This window comes from Mesoplodon densirostris, chromosome 5 (genome assembly GCF_025265405.1).
Source record: "Mesoplodon densirostris isolate mMesDen1 chromosome 5, mMesDen1 primary haplotype, whole genome shotgun sequence".
Lineage (NCBI taxonomy): Eukaryota > Metazoa > Chordata > Mammalia > Artiodactyla > Ziphiidae > Mesoplodon > Mesoplodon densirostris.
In genome coordinates this window covers 80,773,561-80,788,629 of record NC_082665.1, presented here as the reverse complement: position 1 = coordinate 80,788,629, position 15,069 = coordinate 80,773,561, and the positions used below count along the sequence as shown (strand labels likewise).

Here is a 15,069-nt window from a genome sequence, read left to right as displayed (position 1 = left end):
ATCCTTCTGAAGGAACTGGACACACAGAAACATGGCCCAACATAGGAATGTAACAGTGAGAAACTGGCTCAATTTTCTCCAGACAACCCAAATAGCAATCACAGAGATGCAGACTGAAGCAAGTCTCTACGGTGAGGGTGGGTGTGCCTGCCCAGGTTTGTCTGCTTCTGACTCACCACCCTGGGGGTACAGCTGCACACGGCAAGTACAGCCTTATGGTCCTTAAGTCACAGGACATCATCGTCACCATTAAGGACCCACATCTCCCCAGAGGCTGCTGCTGGGATGCTAGGAACTTCCCCTGGCTACCTAATCCCTGTCCTATTCAGATTCACCCTCTCATTCCTCATCCAATCGTTCAGCAGACTAAGATTTACACTAACATTCAAAACAACAGGACAACGAGCTAGGAAGCAATCTTTCTAGCATATGTCTAAAATCACAGTAAACTACCCAACAATGTCCTCATATTCTAATATCTCTACAAAGATACTTCTATGTAATTTCTCATATAGATATTCCAAGAGTTAGAGACTTAAAGAAAGTGTGCCTGCTCTAAGAAATATATATCATCTTTTTAAGAAAAGAAGAGCTTTCTCTTTAATAAGAAAATATCTAATCAAGAGTGTTTTCTAAGAAAAAAATATTGGTTTAAAAATTTAGAGTTATTCCATTGTAGCCTATTTCCATCACTCTGTCATCCCTGATATCATTTTTTTAACATCTTTATTAGAGTATAATTGCTTTATAATGGTGTATCCGTTTCTGCTTTATAACAAAGTGAATCAATTATACATATACATATATCCCCATATCTCTTCCCTCTTGCATCTCCCTCCCTCCCACCCTCCCTATCCCACCCCTCTAGGTGGTCACAAAGCACCGAGCTGATCTCCCTGTGCTATGCAGCTGCTTCCCACTAGCTATCTATTTTACGTTTGGTAGTGTATATATGTCCATGCCACTCTCCCACTTTGTCCCAGGTTACCCTTCCCCCCCTCCCCATATCCTCAAGTCCATTCTCTAGTAGGTCTGCATCTTTATTCCCGTCTTGCCCCTAGGTTCTTCTGACCATTTTCTTTTTCTTTTTTTTTGTTTTTGTTTTTTGTAGATTCCATATATGTGTGTTAGTATACAGTATTTGTTTTTCCTTTTCTGACTTACTTCACTCTGTATGACAGACTCTAGGTCCATCCACCTCACTACAAATAACTCAGTTTCGTTCCTTCTTATGGCTGAGTAATATTCCATTATATACATGTGCCACATCTTCTTTATCTATTCATCTGTCGATGGACACATAGATTGCTTCCATGTCCTGGCTATTGTAAATAGAACTGCAATGAACATTTTGGTACATGACTCTTTTTGAATTATGGTTTCCTCAGGATATATGCCCAGTAATGGGAATTCTGGGTCCTATGGTAGTTCTATTTTTAGTTTTTTCAGGAACATCCATACTCTTCTCCATAGTGGCTGTATCAATTTACAATCCCACCAACAGTGCAAGAGGGTTCCCTTTTCTCCACACCCTCTCCAGCATTTATTGTTTGTAGATTTCTTGCTGATGGCCATTCTGACCAGTGTGAGATGATATCTCATTGTAGTTTTGATTTGCATTTCTCTAATGATTAATGTTGAGCATTCTTTCATGTGTTGGTTGGCAATCTGTATATCTTCTTTGAAGAAATGTCTATTTAGGTCTTCTGCCCATTTTTGGACTGGGTTGTTTGTTTTTAGATATTGAGCTGCTTGTATGTTTTGGAGATTAATCCTTTGTCAGTTGCTTCATTTGCAAATATCTCCTCCCATTCTGAGGGTTGTCTTTTCATCTTGTTTATGGTTTCCTTTGCTGTGCAAAACCTTTTAAGCTTCATTAGGTCCCATTTGTTTATTTTTGTTTTTATTTCCATTTCTCTAGGATGTGGGTCAAAAAGGATCTTGCTGTGATTTATGTCAAAGAGTGATCTGCCTATGTTTTCCTCTAAGAGTTTGATGGTGTCTGGCCTTACATTTAGGTCTTTAATCCATTTTGAGTTTATTTTTGGTGTATGGTGTTAGGGAGTGTTCTAATTTCATTCCTTTACATATAGCTGTCCAGTTTTCCCAGCACCACTTATTGAAGAGGCTGTCTTTTCTCCACTGTATATACTTGCCTCCTTTATCAGAGATAAGGTGACCATATGTGTGTGAGTTTATCTCTGGGCTTTCTATCTTGTTCTATTGATCTATATTTCTGTTTTTGTGCCAGTACCATACTGTCTTAATTACTGTAGCTTTGTAGTATAGTCTGAAGTCGGGGAGCCTGATTTCTCCAGCTCTGTTTTTCTTTCTCAAGATTGCTTTGGCTATTCGGGGTCTTTTGTGTTTCCATACAAATTGTGAAATTTTTTGTTCTAGTTCTGTGAAAAATGCCATTGGTAGTTTGATAGGGATTGCATTGAATCTGTAGATTGCTTTGGGTAGTAGAGTCATTTTCACAATGTTGATTCTTCCAATCCAAGAACATGGCATGTCTCTCCATCTATTTGTATCATCTTTAATTTCTTTCAGCAGTGTCTTATAATTTTCTGCATACAAAAGGTCTTTTATCTCCTTAGGTAGGTTTATTCCTAGATATTTTATTCTTTTTGTTGCAATGGTAAATGGGAGTGTTTTCTTAATTTCACTTTCAGATTTTTCATCATTAGTGTATAGGAATGCAAGAGACTTCTGTGCATTAATTTTATATCCTGCTACTTTACCAAATTCATTGATTAGCTCTAGTAGTTTACTGGTAGCATCTTTAGGATTCTCTATATATAATATCATGTCATCTGCAAACAGTGACAGTTTTACTTCTTCTTTTCCAATTGGGATTCCTTTCATTTCTTTTTCTTCTCTGATTGCTGTGGCTAAAACTTCGAAAACTATGTTGAATAATAATGGTGAGAGTGGGCAAACTCATCTTGTTCCTGATCTTAGTGGAAATGGTTTCAGTTTTTCACCACTGAGGATGATGTTGGCTGTGGGTTTTTCATATATGGCCTTTACTATATTGAGGAAAGTTCCCTCTATGCCTACTTTCTGGACGGTTTTTGTCATAAACGGGTGTTGAATTTTGTAAAAAGCTTTCTCTGCATCTATTGAGATGATCATATGGTTTTTCTCCTTCAGTTTGTTTATATGGTGTATCACATTGATTGATTTGCATATATTGAAGAATCCTTGCATTCCTGGGATAAATGCCACTTGATCATAGTGTATGATCCTTTTAATGTGCTGTTGGATTCCGTTTGCTAGTACTTTGTTGAGGATTTTTGCATCTATGTTCATCAGTGATATTGGCCTGTAGTTTTCTTTCTTTGAGACATCTTTGTCTAGTTCCTGACATCATTTTACTGGTGCTGTTCACTATGTTCTAGGTCGATAGAGGAGGGGGAAGAGGAAGTGACAAGGGGACCAAAATTGATCACGTGTCCAATCTACAGCACATGTTTTACATCATTTAAAACATGTCTAGTTTTAAACATCATTTAAAACTAGTCTTCTGAGCTAGGTATTCTTTTTGGGGTTTTTTTTGGGTTTTTTTTGTGTGTGGTACGCAGGCCTCTCACTGTTGTGGCCTCTCCCATTGAGGAGCACAGGCTCCAGATGCGCAGGCTCAGAAGCCATGGCTCACAGGCCTAGCCGCTCCGTGGCATGTGGGGTCTTCCCGGACTTGGGCACGAACCCGTGTCCCCTGCATTGGCAGGTGGACTCTCAACCTCTGCGCCACCAGGGAAGCCCTGAGTTAGGTATTCTTATACCCATTTACAGAACCAGAGTAGAGTCAGTAGACTGAAGAAAGTGGAGGCATCCCTAATTTTGGTAGATCCAATAATAGTTTTATGATAATAACAAGGGCAGGGATTATGCTTAGAACCTTTGTATAATAAAACACTTACTATGTGCCAGAGGCAGGGCTTGAACCCAACAACCTGGCTCCAGGATCTATGATCTTAATCCCCAAGTCAGCTGCCTCTGTCAGGCCCAGAGCTTCCATCTGGTAGGTGGTGCCACTGGGGTGCACCCTGCAGACTACAGGACTACAGAAGTGTGTTCTTCATCACCGGGTTCCACCGACACTTCCCTTTGCCAAAGCCAGCACCTGCATTTGGTGCCCTTAAATCCATTTTCTTCCTCTTTAGGGACTTTGCTTCACTGCTTGCATTACATACTTTCTCTATCCCCTGGATTCCTCCAATCTGCTCACAAACTTCTACACATCTGCTTTCTCCTGCATACTTCTCCCCGACCCTGCTTCAGACTTCAACTATCATCCTCTCTCCCCACCTCCACTGTATCTTCTTGAGAGTAGCCTCCATGCTCCGCCTCTCCTTTACACCTGGTCTCTGCCCAACTCCCAAGTCTCTGAAATGGTCTCCTCTCTTCTCATTCTCCTGGCCACACTCCCAGCTCCAGCCTCTAAGAACCCTTCCAGGATGCTTGCAGGAGCCTCGTGAATAGAAGCAGCTCTCCATTCCCACTCCATACTTTCAAACGTCTGTGCCTTTGCTCACACTCTTCCCCACATGCGTTGCCTTCCCCGGCCCCCATCTCCTCTTGCTCAAGTCCTGTGCATCTTGCGGTTCCAGATCTAATCATTGCAGCTGGGAGCACTCACTCCTTCCTCCGAGCTTTGTTATGATTCTTTTATGTAGCACTTCTTATTTACATACATGTCTCATCTCCCCTAAGCTGCACCTAACTTGAGGGCAGAATTCTTAATTAATTCACCTTTGTGTCACCTACAGGTCTTTGTACAGAGAGGATGTTCAATCAACAGCTCTTCAGTGTTCATTCCCTGACTGCAGGCTTGATTCTCAACAGCCAGATCTTCCTGCATAAACCCAAGCCAGAGGTTGCTATGCTCATGGACCACCTGCTGCCCTGCTGGCAGGAACTGAGTCCACCAAAACTCACCTGGGAGAACTGCCTGCCTTCCCATAGGACCACGTCTGATCCTCTGGAAGCACACAGAAGTTAATGACTTCTAAGAATTCAGGGAGCTTTGACAGCAGAGAGGAAATATTAGAAATATAACTACTCAGTGTAACTACTCTCCAGCTAATAAACATTTATTAAGATGGTAGAAATCACTATTGAAATGCTATAGCTCAACATTCATTCATATGTTGCCTTGTCCTACTAAATGTCCAGTCAGTTCAAATAAATAGGTTCAGTCAGTTCTGGTTTGGAATGTTAATTCTGATAGTATTTAAAAGCTCTTTCTATTCTATCCCTAAGTCACTTTTCTCCAGGAGAGTGGTGATCATATGAATTCCTAAAAAGCCTCTGTAAGAACACACAGTGGTCTCTCATAAATTTTTTTTTATGCAGTATACATTTTATTACTTTGTACTAATACATTCTCATATTACAAAGGCAATTCAGTGGAAGAATGTTTCTTTTGATATTTGAATAATCTGAAAGAACACAAACAGAATTATCCATAAAAAAATACTCATTTTGGTAACAATAACAACAACAAAAAAAGACAAGTTAAACAACAAAATAATTTTCCTTTCTTACAGGTGGACATTGAAGTGGACCTAATTCGGTTTTCTTTTTAAAAGCCTCCAAAGACAAAAGCAGCTTAAAATCTAGTTAAAATGAATAAAAAATGTTTACTAAATTACTGGTCTCCGGCACCATTTTCTGTTTTCTGTTGTTTTGATGAAGGTTCTTCTTGGTCTGTTTCTTCCCTTGCTCTTTTTACTGCTTTACTTCTCTTACTCTTTTTACCATTTTCATCATGTTCATCATCACTATCAAATTTAGTTTTCTTGCCCTGAAACTGTACTTTTCCTTTAGCAGACCCAATCTGGGCAGCTTTATTTCCCTTTCCTTTTCCTTTAAATCTGCGACCTTTTGACTTCCATTTGTTTAGGGATTCTTGTTGATCTTCTATTGTTTTTTTCAATGCTTCTTTTTCCACATCTCCTTCTAGTACTTCCCAGGTGACCTCTTTGTTCCTTAATTGTAGGTTACCATTATTTGCGTCTTTTGCTTTATCCAGTGCTTCCTTAGCTTTTTCTTTAAACAGAATTATTCCCTCTTTGGCTCCTCTGACAAAGTCTATCCATTTTATTTCACCATGATTTGAGAAAAGGATATGCAAATCTTCTCTACACGTCTGACCATCTAAGTCCCCCGAGAATTTCAGCAAGCAGCCAATCTTTTCTTCTAGAGATTTCATTTCAGCATTTTCTGCTAACTTTTGTTTTTCTTCTTGCTCTTGTTTAGCTTGTAATTTAGCTTCGATTTTATTTTGCTTTCTTTCTTCATTTTTTTTTGCAAAGTAATCTTCCTTGAAAAGTATTAGCAGGTCTGTGTCTTTGTACTTCTGGCCAGGGGTCTCAACAAACTTCTTAGCAGATTCAATGGTATCAAATACAGCAAATATTGATCCCTTAAATGCTTTGTGCAATGTTCTTCTCATCTGAATATTTAGTACCCGACCTTTATCTTCCAACCATTCTTTTATGTCATCAAGGGTTGCATCAACTGGGAAGCCTTTAATATAAACAGATCTGTTTTTTATATCATTTTTATACTCATCAGTCACTTCAGGGAGGGGTTTGCTTGGAGATCTTCTAATTTTAGTTTTATCTTCACTTATTTCCATAAGTTCTGCCTTTGATTTGCTCAATGCTTCTACTATTACATTAAAGTCTGTTGTTAGACGGTTTAACCTATTAAATTTTATCATTATCTCCAAAGGTACCCAGCCTTCATCCAGTTTGATCTGTTCCTTTAAAAATTTGTCACATGGCAAATTGAAGTCACCAAAATAATACTCGATTTGATGACAGATTTTGGCCTCCAGAGCAGTGATTTTTTCATTATCACCATTTTCTGCCATTCTGGCTATCTTTAAGTTCCCGGTCCCACAGAGACGCGCCACAGGGTCACTAACAGCGACAGCAACGTCTCCTATCCCTAGCGCCGCCGGCTTGCCCAACATGCCTCTCTCATAAATTTTAATTGAGCACAATAGGATCCTTGGCAGTCAGGTGCTAGGTGAAGTGTAAATTTTTGCTAGATATGTTGAGTCACCCTTAATTATCTTCATAAGCCTTAAATACACCATACACAACATAGGGACTCATCTTGACCCTTACTTCAAAGAGTTTGAAAGCAAAATACATTATTTTTCAAATCATTTCTACATTATCTCATTTAATTTTTACAACAGTCCTTTATAATGCTATTAGTCCTCTTTTGCAGTTGAAGAAACTGAAACTCAGGAAATTTAATTAACCTACCCAACAAATTGTTAAACTATAAAACTCAACCTATAGATTCCATATAAACACTATCTAGTATAGAAAAAACAATGAGATAAGCACTCTAGAATATTACCAGAGGGAATGTACACTGCAAAAATATTTTCAGAAAGCAATTGCATTAAAAATAAATATATACAAGTTTATATATGTATAGGTAATATTATATATGTAATATTTCCCATTAATTCCAATTCTAGAAATAGAGCCTAAGAAAATAACCAGAGATATGATTTTTTAAAGTCTGATATAAAGATGTTTATTATAATATTATTTATGATAATGATAAATAGTAAAATAAGAATGGCTAAGCAATAATATAGCCATAATATATAGTCCTTAGAAAATTGTAAGTGGTTTTTAAGATAACAAAATAGGCTGTCATACTATTAAGTGAAAATATATAGTATGATTCCAATTCAAAAGGCTAGGTGAAAGCACACCAAAATATTACCAGTGATTACCCTTTCTTTTTTATGTTTCTGTTTTTAAAACTTCCTACCAAGTTCAGATGTTACTTCTGTAAAATGAAAAAAAAAAAAAAGTTATTTAAGAACAACAGGGCTGGCGGCTTGCTGCAAAAATAGTGCCCACGTGTCTGCGCGTCCCTCGCCCCGCCGGTCAGCCGCCTGCCGGCCGGTCCGTCCATCCCGCTGGGCCACGCCAGCCCCATGGCGTTCCCGCTGGAGGAAGACGCAGGAAGGATAAAAGATTGCTGGGACAATCAGGAAGCACCTGCGCTCTCCACGTGTAGCAATGCCAATATCTTTCGAAGGATAAATGCCATATTGGATAATTCTCTGGATTTCAGTAGAGTCTGCACTACACCTGTAAATCGAGGAATCCATGATCATTTGCCAGACTTCCAGGACTCTGAAGAAACAGTTACAAGCAGGATGCTTTTCCCCACCTCTGCGCAAGATTCTTCCCGTGGCCTCCCAGATGCAAATGACTTGTGCCTTGGCCTGCAGTCCCTCAGTCTCACAGGCTGGGACCGACCCTGGAGCACCCAGGACTCAGATTCTTCAGCCCAGAGCAGCACACACTCAGTATTGAGCATGCTCCACAATCCATTGGGCAGTGTCCTGGGGAAACCCCCCTTGAGCTTCCTGCCTCTGGACCCCCTTGGATCTGACTTGGTGGACAAGTTTCCAGCACCCTCCGTTAGAGGATCCTGCCTGGACACCCGGCCCATCCTGGACTCCCGTTCTAGCAGCCCCTCTGACTCAGACACCAGTGGCTTCAGCTCTGGATCAGATCATCTCTCAGATTTGATTTCAAGCCTCCGAATTTCTCCTCCCCTGCCCTTCCTGTCTCTGACGGGGGGTGGTCCCAGAGACCCTTTAAAGATGGGGGTTGGGTCCTGGCTGGACCAAGAGCAAGCTGCTCTGGCTGCAGTCACGCCCTCCCCAACCAGCGCATCAAAGAGATGGCCAGGAGCTTCTGTGTGGCCATCCTGGGACCTCCTTGAAGCTCCCAAAGACCCCTTCAGCATAGAGAGAGAGGCCAGGCTACACAGGCAAGCTGCAGCTGTGAATGAAGCCACCTGTACCTGGAGTGGCCAGCTTCCTCCCCGGAACTACAAGAACCCCATCTACTCTTGCAAGGTGTTCCTAGGAGGTGTCCCTTGGGATATTACGGAAGCTGGATTGGTTAACACCTTCCGTGTTTTTGGCTCTTTGAGTGTGGAGTGGCCTGGTAAGGATGGCAAGCACCCCCGGTGTCCTCCCAAAGGTAATATGCCTAAAGGGTATGTATATCTGGTCTTTGAACTAGAGAAGTCTGTCCGGGCCTTGCTTCAGGCTTGCTCTCATGACCCGCTGAGCCCAGAGGGCCTGAGTGAATATTACTTCAAGATGTCCAGCCGGAGGATGCGCTGCAAGGAGGTACAAGTGATCCCCTGGGTCTTGGCCGACAGCAACTTTGTTCAGAGCCCATCTCAGAGACTTGACCCCAGCAGGACGGTATTTGTCGGTGCTCTGCACGGGATGCTCAATGGCGAGGCCCTGGCAGCCATTCTGAACGACCTACTTGGTGGTGTGGTGTATGCTGGGATTGACACAGATAAGCACCAGTATCCCATTGGGTCTGGTCGCGTGACTTTCAATAACCAACGTAGGTACCTGAAAGCAGTCAGTGCTGCTTCTGTGGAGATCAAAACCACCAAGTTCACCAAGAAGGTTCAGGTTGACCCCTACTTAGAAGATTCTCTGTGTCATATCTGCAGTTCTCAGCCCGGCCCTTTTTTCTGTAGAGATCAGGTGTGCTTCGAGTACTTCGGCCGGAGCTGCTGGCACTGGCGGCACAGCATGGAGGGCCTGCGCCACCACAGCCCCCGGATGCGGAACCAGAAGAACCGAGATTCCAGCTAGAGGAGCTGGCCTTGCCCAGTGGCCTGTGGCGCCTGAGGCTGGCAGGTCAGGCAGTAGCCTGCACCACCCTGCCACTGGCCACCAGGGAGCTGGCTTCCCGAGGACAAGGGAAAATCGTAGTCACCTTTGCACTTGCTGAATCTGTCTTTGTTTCTGCACTAATTAATGCACAATGAGTTTTGTCGGGTTTTGTTTTCAGGGGGTGTGCCAGGGCACGGACCCTCAGGCTCACCCTCCAAGCGACTCTGTAGTTTTCCCAGATTTTAGTTCCTCATTTTGCCGATGAAAAGCAAAAAAGAACTACGTGTCCAGAAGGTGTTGACACGACGCCTACATCTAGGTTTAGTTATTAAAAGCGCTTTTTTACATTCCTTGCAATACTGATGGTGATGATGTGCAGGTCTCATTGGTTTCATTCTTGCAGTTGCCATACAGTGCCTTTCCATTTATTTAACCCCCACCTGAACGGCATAAACTGAGTGTTCAGCTGGTGTTTTTTACTGTAAACAACAAGGAGACTTTGCTCTTCATTTAAACCAAAATCATATTTCATATTTCACGCTCGAGGGTTTTTACCGGTTCCTTTTTACACTCCTTAAAACAGTTTTTAAGTCGTTTGGAACAAGAGATTTTTTTTTCTTTCCTGGCAGCTTTTAACATTATAGCAAATTTGTGTCTGGGGACTGCTGGTCACTGTTTCTCACAGTTGCAAATCAAGGCATTTGCAACCAAGAAAAAAAATTTTTTTGGGGTTTGAAACGGGACCGAGTAAACGGTGTTTGAGTGGCTGCTGTATATAGTTTTAAATGGTTTATTGCACCTTCTTAAGTTGCACTTACGTGGGGGGGGAGGGTTGATAGAAGTTTTTAATCACAAAGTCACAGGACTTTTTTCTTTTGTAACTGAGCTAAAAAGGGCTGCTTTTTGGTGGGGGCAGATGAAGGCTCACAGGAGCCCTTTCTCTCAGAGGGGACAAGTACCCTTCCCTTATTTCTTTCATTTGAGAAATGTTTGAAGCAACAGTTGCAGTTGACTGAAGTGCTACTGGAATTTGAAAACTTGACCTTTTCTTTTCTTTTTTTCTTTTTTTTTTTAAAAAAAACAAAAAACGACTTGCCCCTCTTTGGGAAGCTGTGTGCCAAAGAACCAGTGTCATAACCCCCCGCCCCCCTGCTGAGCTGACGTTGCATTGTTGCATAGCCCAGCTACTCTGTGGGTTTTGTGAAGCTGTGTGTGAAGTCTCTACCTCATTGTAGTATATGCAGGCAAGACTGCACTCTCCTACAGATGTGTGGAGTAAGCTGTGGTGTAGTTTTTTTGGCACATAATAAACACGTTGCAGCAGAAAAGAAAAAAAAAAGAACAACAGGGCTTCCCTGGTAGTGCAGTGGTTAAGAATCCGCCTGCCAATGCAGGGGACACGGGTTCGAGCCCTGGTCTGGGAAGATCCCACATGCTGCGGAGCAACTAAGCCCGTACACCACAACTACTGAGCCTGCACTCTAGAGCCTGTGAGCCACAACTACTGAGCCCATGCGCCTAGAGCCCGGGCTCAGCAACAAGAGAAGCCACTGCAATAAGAAGCCCGCGCACCGCAATGAAGAGTAGCCCCCACTCGCTGCAACTAGAGAAAGCCTGTGTGCAGCAATGAAGACCCAATGCAGCCCAAAATAATAAATAAATAAAATAAATAAATTTATAAAAAATAAATAAAAAATAAAAACAACAAATAAATTTTTTAAAAATCACATCCACAGTTACACAGGAAGTAAAAGCTAGCCCTCTGCCTCCAACTCCAGGACTCTGGCCCCTGCACTACCCTCCCTCGCTATGCAGAGGAATGAGCCATCATATAAAATACATCAGCATCACTGGGTCATCAGACAACTAGGCAAAATGGTCAGTCAATATGAAGCAAATTATATTAGATTGTTTCATATATAGTCCTATATGCAAACACAGTCCCAGAAAGGGAGTCAGAACCACTTACCACCAGACTAATGTGCATTGCCTGCCCTGATTCCTGTAATTTTATTTCTTAAATATACCAAAACTACTGGACCCTTCTCTAACAATTTCTTCCAATCATTTAATAATACCTTTTGTTTCAAATATAAGTTACCATTGAATCTGGGCATAAGACAGTCCTCAAGTCCCTCATGAACTAGAATTAACCTGCTGTAAAATATTTTCATTCCATCTTCTCGGAAAAGAAATTGGAGTGAGAGCCCTCTAGCAATTCCCTACTGATGGCCATTAACCAAAGACCCAAAGAATTATTGCCCATAGCAAATGTGTAATGTCTTCAAGCACTCTTCAAAGCATTTCATATTCTGTCCTGTAAGTAAAATTTCACAGATGGATACGTTTGTTTATATTTTATATTAATCATATTGATCTTCTACATACAGGTCTCTAAAGAAGATATCACTCTTGGGCTGTGCTGTTGGAAGAAAGGACAGTTGAAAGTTCAGAAAAACTTTCTGTAACTTCTGCCCAGGCAACATCTATAAATGAAAGAAAAACAGGTGGCTTGGGGAACTGCACGTTCTAATGCTTACATTACAATTTGAAGGGATTGCACCATGGCTCGTTGTCACGGTAATTGTCATTGCCCCACTAATCTCAAGAACTCAGCTGAGGCAGTGGTTCTACCACTGGGGTGTAAAATGGAAAGGAGCTGGCGGTAAGTAAAACTGCCTTTTTCTGAATTATACACACATTGAGCTCTGCAATAAATCTAATTTATAAATGGGCTTAGTGCCATCTGCACACACTAGTTTCCTCCTGGAAATGTCAGGCTGTAAAAATAAAGGGGGAGGAGACATTTTTCATTTTTGATGATGTAAGATAGACATGAGTTTCACTGTTCTTTAACAGAGTCACTAGACAAGGGACTCACAAGGCTACTGTGAATCGATGATTAATAATATGCCCATTGTTACCATGGAAACAATTACTTCCGGATCATCTCTCCTGAATAATGACAAATTGTTATTGTCTGAGTAAAGCAGAAAAGAAGGGAGTTTGTTTTTCTTTTCCCAAAAGTTGCTGGCTCAAACTGATTACCTTAATTTATATTCACCTCTGACCTGATAAATGTTATTCCAATGTAATATAGTGTAGGAATTTTATAGTCCTGTGTTAGACTCCTTTAAGGAAAGTTTCTGGTCTGGAGTAAGTAAAAGACTATGTTAAGGAAGGAAAACATTATCGAGACTTTCCTTTGCCATCTAACTCTTTTTCCAGAAGTTCTTTAATAATGGCTTTAAGGTTTAAGATTTATAGATATGAGGTACATTCCCAACACCGACAAACTCATTCATGCTTTCTTTGACTGAGAACGTTCTTGCTCCTTCCTCTATTATATCCCAAATGTAGGCACCGCAGCTTACAGGAGCTTCAGACAAATCGCTTCAGCCATAAATAGTAAATGTGTTTCACCAAACACTTCCAGACACTTTATCCTCTTTTACTTTTTAAATGCTGATTTTTAAATAGTGGCTTAGATTTGGAAATATCTATTTTATTCCTGCCTTGGAAAGGTTTGTAAATGAAAGTTCAGGCATTTTGAAGTTTGTGGTCCAACAAATTTTTAATTTATATGCATCAGTTAATTCAATTGCTAAATGTTTTTCTATAATATCTTTTTAGAATTAGAAATATAAAAATGGGGCAGCTCAGAGCAAACTGGGATGCTTTGATAAACAGAATACATTCCAGAATTTCTATGCTACCAGTCTCTACAAAAGAAGTTTTCCACTCTTTGACCATTTCATTGAAAGTAACCATTACAGTGAATAAGTATTCTTAAATTTCAGGACTCCAGACACTTTTACTCCATACATTTTGCCTTATAAGATTGGGATTTGTGAAATCATTCCTCCTCTGCATTATTTGAAGCTGAGGCTGAGAAAAGGGCAGAGAGAAAATCTACAGGGATTTGTCTTACATTGACCTCTTTTTTTTTAAAAAAGTACCTTTTTCTCCTGATGTTCTCTGTCTTAGACAGGGGGCCCAGATCCCCAGGTTGGTGGACAATGTGTTCTCCTCTGTATCCCCAGTGCATGCTGAGCTCTCATTCAACAAATTCACACTATTCAACTGTACACTTTTCAAACAGGCAAAACACATTTCCCTCCCTCATCCCCAAGGTCTTAAGGTAAAGGAAGTGGTGAAAGATTGCAAAGAATTTGTTGTTGCTTTGGAAGGGGGCATTTTCACACAATCTTTGAACTTCTCTGATTGTTACTTAAGACAAATCTTAATGCCATACTCCTTCTTCCTCTCAGCCCTTGAGTGTCTACTGCCTCCTTACAAGAGTGTTTTCTGAATAACAATCCAGGGAGTGTTATTTGACATTTTCACCAAGTTCCTGCTCTTTGTAGTTACACATTCTGAAATGTCAATCATCTGTAAGGCAGTTAGAGTTGTTAAATCTCCAGCAGCACGGGAAAAGAAATCTAAGCATCCACTCTGGAGAGCACTTTCAAACAGGGTCTCATAAAGCCAGTGTGGGAAGGGGTAAGGCTTACCTGTGAGGCATGCCGGTGGTGTAGGCGGTGGTGTGCTCACTGGACAGCTCCCGGAGTTTTAGGTACCAGTTCACCTCCACTTCCCGCACCAGAGCCAGTTGCCGAGCCCTGAGCTGGGTTTGCCCCGAGGGGCTGAGGCTGCTGTCTTTCCCACTTTCTGAAGCTTTCTTGGGAGATGTGTCTTTGCTCTCTATGGGAAGCCCAGATGGTTGCCTTAACTTGGGGTTCTCTTCTGAGATCTGACTCCCTGCCGTCCGGGTCTGGGCTGCCATCATCCTGGAGGTTCGTGTCTTTCAGAGAAGACTCGAAGTCACTGTCATCAAAGTAATTTGAATTGATTTTTCTGTTTCTGCCTCCCTCCTCTTTCCTGTCCTCCCCCATCCCCTTAACCTTATCCTGCCGCAAAGCTGTAATTGAGCCGGCTGGGGATGAAAGGGTATCTCTAAGTTTCCTAAGGAAGAGCTAAGGTGGCCACTATTTGTGATATCCTGGAACATGGAAATTTCAAAAACAACCCCCAACGACTTTGTAACACTGAAGTTTTATGGTGCTATTCCTTCTGCAAAGTTTGGACTTCTGCTTCATTTAACAATGATAACTCTGAACCATAGAGTTTGGTAAATTATATTTGATCATCATTTTAGAGTTATAAAAAAACAACTGGAGGCTCATTAGGCATTCTTAATTAGAGTCCCCTTAGAGTTTTTAAAGTTTTAATGTGAATTTCCTCAAATAAATTTAACAATACCAAAGCACGGGCAGGATTATTCCTTTTGTGTAAACCTTAAAATAATATTTTCAATCTATTTTATAATCCTTTGGGAGAAGGAGGTTTTTCGAATGTCAGTGAAC

General features: G+C 41.2%; 3 protein-coding genes across 4 annotated transcripts in view; 1 reads left to right on the top strand and 2 right to left on the bottom strand.

Moving 5' to 3' along the window:
* Nucleotides 1-14,492, bottom strand: part of KCNAB1 (potassium voltage-gated channel subfamily A regulatory beta subunit 1) — a 415,500-nt gene extending 401,008 nt beyond the window's left edge. For both annotated transcript variants that reach the window (XM_060099973.1, XM_060099977.1), the window contains exon 1: nt 14,218-14,492. In XM_060099973.1, coding sequence (XP_059955956.1) covers nt 14,218-14,492 — 275 coding nt within the window. The remainder of the gene's footprint in view (nt 1-14,217) is intronic.
* LOC132491135 (lupus La protein homolog) lies at nt 5,522-6,978 on the bottom strand. The gene has a single exon (XM_060099972.1). It carries the CDS (start codon nt 6,884-6,886, stop codon nt 5,657-5,659), a length of 1,230 nt encoding a protein of 409 aa, XP_059955955.1. The 5' UTR covers nt 6,887-6,978; the 3' UTR covers nt 5,522-5,656.
* On the top strand, nt 7,982-10,461 carry LOC132491134 (cytoplasmic polyadenylation element-binding protein 1-like). The gene has a single exon (XM_060099971.1). The coding sequence runs from the start codon at nt 7,982-7,984 to the stop codon at nt 9,680-9,682; it is 1,701 nt and encodes a 566-aa protein (XP_059955954.1). The 3' UTR covers nt 9,683-10,461.
* Nucleotides 14,493-15,069: the final 577 nt, after the last annotated feature.